At 34.3% G+C, this 5654-nt stretch overlaps 1 protein-coding gene across 1 annotated transcript; it reads right to left on the bottom strand.

Moving 5' to 3' along the window:
• Nucleotides 1-244: 244 nt before the first annotated feature.
• LOC139875596 (protein PHLOEM UNLOADING MODULATOR) lies at nt 245-5124 on the bottom strand. The gene is made up of 4 exons (XM_071862925.1): nt 4660-5124; nt 3066-3460; nt 2198-2391; nt 245-782 (listed from the first exon to the last, which is right to left on the bottom strand). The coding sequence occupies exons 1-4, from the start codon at nt 4944-4946 to the stop codon at nt 384-386; spliced, it is 1275 nt and encodes a 424-aa protein (XP_071719026.1). The 5' UTR covers nt 4947-5124; the 3' UTR covers nt 245-383.
• Between the last annotated feature and the right edge of the window lie 530 nt (nt 5125-5654).

Here is a 5654-nt window from a genome sequence, read left to right as displayed (position 1 = left end):
ATCGCTGCCCGGGAGGAAACCTTGAAACCGATCCAAGGGATATGGGAAAAGTGCCATGGGTGGATACTTCATGGCAGGAATGAAATTGTGTTTTTATTATGTAAAGTTAACGGTGGAATAACTAATGGATTGATGCATAATAATACTGAATGGTCCTTCAATGAATCAATATCCTATTTTGTGGCTCACATATAACTTATGAAACAAATACAAGTACAAAACTACTAATCATATTTCATTCACTTAATTGAGTTTACAAAATACAAATGCAAAATAACAATCACAAATGTTACAGGAATGAATTTCAGTTACACACTTGCACATAATACCTATCCGTGTGGATAGCTAAAAAAGTGGAATAAACGTGGTACAAAATCATCCAGTTACCCATCACTGGTCAACACAAAAGCCAGAACGACAACTGTGAGTGCAAAAATGATGGTCCCACCAGCAAAAATTTGCATACCCCTCTCATTGCCAACTTCATTCTTGGTTTGACTGCTTGACTGCACTTGTTCTAAAAGGTCTCTGACTTGGTCCATGTCTGAGTCTTTCGCTGCTTGATAAAGCTTGCCCTCAATCTTTTCTAGCTTTTTTAATCTTGATTCCCGAGACGTGTTGTTAAGTGGCCACAAAAACCCAGTCATCTTCCACAATAAGAAACCAACATAAATTGCTACAATGCAGTCTACCGTATAGTGATGTCTTTCCCTAACTTCTCTCTGGGCACTATGGGCCACGAGCATCCATATAAAAACCGAGCTTAAACCTCCATACGCTTCCTACATAACTTAACAACCTTTTCATGGTGTAGGATATGAAAAAAATTTGAAGTCCTGAATTTAAATGGCTTGATATGTGATTGACCTCAGATATCTAGCATTTTGTTCTATAAGGACTACTTACCCTAATCATGTGAGGCGAAATTTTCTACATTATTGCATGATATGATTTATTTATTTTACTGATAAATGGGTACTTTTTAGCATAAAGATTGTTCCAGAAAAAAAAAACTGTAATTAAAGGGTGACGAAGAACAAGAAACATAATTAAACCCCATACGAATATTAAATTCGAAATTCAAAGAAACATATTATAAAATGTAAATAAATAGTAACCATAGCCTTAACTATATACGGACTATAAGGGGAGTTTCCTTGAAATGGTAGAACTATTATTATTCCCCAAATAGAGGACCAAATTGATCAGGAAACAAAAGCTAGACATTTTATTCAAACTAGAACTAATAATTTAAAATATTTAGAAAAGTTAAAAAATGGTAAAATGCCGTTTTGAGGCCCTAAATGATTCCGAATAACTAAAAATTGCCCCTAGTGGGGGCGAAACTGAGAATTTTGCAAGTTAGTCCATTTTTCAAGCGACCATGCAATTTTCGTCCTATTCCAAGGTTGTAAAGATAAAAAAGGTCCATATGGCACTTATTCATTCCTACTAGTCATGCCATCACCATCCGCAAACTTTAACTTCACGCATTTCTTGACACATTTTCCGTGCTCGAATTACTCCATAAACGTTTCTGCTAACTCATTAATCGCGTCCTCATCATACAAGGGGGACAATAATATTTTTAGTAAAACTTTGGTGACCAAGTGATAATAGTAAGGGTAGCTCAGTCATGCACATTGAGTACTTTCGTTGTATACCGACTTCTGTAAGAAATAACCTAAGTACTTTTTCTAGTACGGAGTAATATGCAAAACCAATAACGTATGATCTTTGAGTTTACAGTATGTTTTTTTCCCTTAAAAAGTTTTTAATGTGGCGCTCTAAGTAAAAACCTTGTCGTATTTACAACTATCAACTTCCCACTTCAAAAACCCTGTCAATACAAGTATCCTACTTTGTTTACAGGTACAAACTCATATAGGAAATCTGCAACTTTTATCTTACGATGCATTATAAAATATGCAAAATTTCCAAATTCAGAAATTTTTTAAGTAATAAGTATCTCCCCATAAAATGTTGCAACTTATATATGATGCAGGGAGTCATCTATACATTCAATTGTATGTAAGCTACACATCGCCGAAGTGCAAGTACATAAAAGCAATCAGTTAGTATAGCAACAAAGATTAACAAGTTATGGTTATCTGCGATACGCATCAATGTAGGCATGAAACATCAATGGTAATATATTTTTGATACGATTGACAGGGTGAATCAAAAGCTTACATACCGTCCAAGCCATGGCTGTAAGAACAGCAACAAGCATGTGGCCACTGTATAAAAGATCATTGCAGCCACCACCAGCTTTCTTAAGCAAATTGATCCATGCAGACTCACCCGAAGGAACGGGTCGCAGGAAATCAGCAAGGAAGCTCATTACTCCCCAATCTGGTCTATATCCATCATCTTGCACAACAACATCGCCTACAAATTTATCATATATTAGGTAAAATATATGCATAACATGATAGGTTCAAGTATATGATGCAAATGATGAGCATATCAAGAGAAATTTGAGACATAATAATAAGCAAACGTTTGATAGTCAAATCATTTGTATATTTCTAACTGATTGGTGGAATAAATGCCACAAGAAGAAGTTTGCCCATAGGTAAAATATGTAAATTTAGACGTCACGTACAACTTAACACTATAAAAGTAAGTTTACTTTTATCATATTAATAATCTAATATTCATCTTAACATGAACTATTCTAACCACTGGTTAAAAAGACACATAGAGCTGGATATAAAAAGGAAAGAAAATTTTGAATCATGCTTAGAAAGGAGATATAACTATTATATTGTTATATTTTTGAAGCAGCATAAGAATATATATCTTTCAACTTTCTTCAGTACTTGCGCGACGTTAAACTTTTTATAAGGATTGATGTATAAAACTATGGTTTCAACAGATGATATTCCAAAAAAACATTTCGTTACATGATGAAAAGTCATTTTATTCATTGGTTATATTCTCACATATAAACTACCAGATTTAAGCATGCATCTATTATTTGGTTCATGCCTTAAGTTTGCAAGCCCTTAAAAGAAGATTGATGACAACAGATGATAGAAACAAGTTACATGATGACATACCATATGCCATATCATGATGAATGACAGACTGTATAGCATACGAGTCCGAAGCATAAGGTACATAAAACTTTTGAGCCCAACGATGAGGATGTTGAGGGACATCAAACCGACTTGCAGCACACCAAGGTCGCGGTGATGGTAAAATTGTAGATGCAAAACTTATGGCTCGCAAGAACCGTCCTATAGCCATAGTAAACATGTACCGTGCACCGATACCAAGACCAGGAGCTTCTATGGAGTCAAAAAGCACAGAGAAAGCAAGCATTACAAATAGCATAAGATAATGATGCAATCCAACAATTCGAGCCCTCAGTATATTTACAATCACTTGAGGAAGTTTCTCGTTTAATCCCAACAGGATCCACTGTCCAGTGTCGGGAAGAGGTGGAGTATTCCTGATGGAGATAGAAACAAAGCCACTCAGATACCCGATCGCTATATTATTCGATATGTAATAAGTTTGTTAATGTTATATTTCGTATAAATTATATAATGACTATTTATAGAATGCATAAATTACCCTTCAACAACCACAAAAAGCCAAACAACAAATCCATATTAATCACAAGAAAATATATAATATATGTAATAATCTACCTATATTTCTACTTGAAGGAGAGAAAAAAGAAAGGAAACAATCAAATTTGTGCAGCAAGTGCTTATACTTATCTGGTATTTGAGTACCAAGGATTTAATTGCATGTAGTAGAGTATGTGTTAATGGTCACAAATGTAACTGCCACAATTAGCCAAAAATTTACTCTTTTGGAAACTCTGCTCCACAATTCAAGTATTCCACATTAAGATTAAAATCAATTACTGAAAATTTATTTTCTATTGGTGATTTAAGTGTCATCTAACATTAATATTTTAGTTAATTGGGATTTACTTGAATGCAAGAGTTGGCTAGTTATACTTAACAACGAGTTCGGAGAGTGTGGAGTACACGCTCGTAAGAGTTGGCTACTAATTGTCGCGCAAAATGCGGGGGTCAAGGGGCAGCGCCCCGAAATTTCAGCCGAAAATACACTATACGTTTTAAAGAAAATGTGTCTTCCAACAGTTTTTCCCGCTTAGAATGAAGAGTTATGTCTCTTCGATAAAACTGCCAAAAACTGATTACATATTCGGTTTTAACAGTTTTCTGCATTCATTCAAAAAACACACGGAACCATACAGATTCTCTCATACGCGATTTTAATTTCTTCTTGCCTGGAAACAAAATCGTTCTTGTCTTATCCCAATTAGGATTTCATGTAAACCCGGGGCTTGTAAGGGGCGAAATACTTAATTAGGAAAATGTTTCACGATGCAGGAACCAATCCAGATTGTCGGTTTCATACCCGTTTCTTACATTTTCTGGATCTAATTGCATACAGCAGATAAGATCCAACTCAAGGTTTAGGTGTTTCCTAAGAAAATGAAGATTCATTAATCAACAGAGATTTCATATTTACATTGCATCACATCATAACCTTCCATTTATGGAACATTTATGTCTAATTAATGCTCATTTGTATGCCCTAAAACAGAACTTGCTAAAATCTGCACTAATTTTAGTAACATAATAACTCAATTAATAATCATATCATTACCTGTGCCAGGTGAGGCCGAGAACAGCAGTAACGGAGCGAACAGAGATCATTTCATAAAGCAACGTGAGAAGCATGAAAATCAAAGCAGCAATGAATACTAAAGCTGACCGAAGCTCAGCTGACCAGTGCTTGTAAAAAGGGACACGTGTAATTGCGATGAGTGCCAGTACAATCCACAGCAACGGCTGTAGTACCTCGTGCCACCATGGTGATAAGTGCCGTAAATAGTCGACGGCAATGTACGCCACCGCCGCTAACCCTAAACCACCGCCTCGTTTACGGAACATTTAGGATGTAGGGTGTTAATAATGTTAATGGCAATTGCTGTAATAAAGATCAATTCAAATTTTGAAGTAGATAAAATTCATTATTGTAGCCTGTAGAAGAAATTGCTGGAATCACTGCGTGTAAAATTGAAGAAGCGGATCAATTAAAAAATCTATGTTAAGTTTATGAAAATTTGAGGGTAAGATGGGGGAAGGAAGACTACGGTTCATAGTTAAAGGGTATTTTGGTCAAATGCGTACCATTTGTTACTTACTTTTTTTTTTATTATTAATAACTAGTTGGGCGACCTTGCTTTGCGTCGGTTCTTTACCATTGATTAACATTAATTACACAGTTAATTAATGAAAAAGTAACTATTTATCATCTTTTTTGTTTTATTTTTTGTTTTGTCGAGGAACGACCCAAAATAGCTATGTGATTGATTTATAATAAGCGTAAAAGCAATTATTCATCATTTTTTGTTTTAGTTTTCGTCTTGTCGAGAGAAAAGACCCAAATGCTCAATCAATAAAGCAAGACGTACATCAACGATTGGTAAAAACTATATATATATATATATATATATATATATATATATATATATATATATATATATATATATATATATATATATATATATATATATATATAATAACAATAAAACAGTCATTAGAAAATGAGTTATGTGGGTAGTTTCTAATATAAAAAAAGTTAAACAATAATAAAGT

Source organism: Rutidosis leptorrhynchoides, chromosome 1 (genome assembly GCF_046630445.1).
Source record: "Rutidosis leptorrhynchoides isolate AG116_Rl617_1_P2 chromosome 1, CSIRO_AGI_Rlap_v1, whole genome shotgun sequence".
In the NCBI taxonomy this organism is placed as follows: domain Eukaryota; kingdom Viridiplantae; phylum Streptophyta; class Magnoliopsida; order Asterales; family Asteraceae; genus Rutidosis; species Rutidosis leptorrhynchoides.
This window is presented reverse-complemented; position numbering and strand designations above follow the sequence as displayed.

What these genes read in the sequence shown, in the direction of transcription:
- LOC139875596 (XM_071862925.1), bottom strand. Translation starts at nt 4,946, where the DNA reads ATGTTCCGTAAACGAGGCGGTGGTTTAGGGTTAGCGGCGGTGGCGTAC. An exon ending in TCATCATGATATGGCATATG is followed by an intron (nt 2,392 to 3,065) that starts GTATGTCATCAT and finishes ATAAATTTGTAG; the next exon opens with GCGATGTTGTTGTGCAAGAT. An exon ending in TTACAGCCATGGCTTGGACG is followed by an intron (nt 783 to 2,197) that starts GTATGTAAGCTT and finishes TAAGTTATGTAG; the next exon opens with GAAGCGTATGGAGGTTTAAG.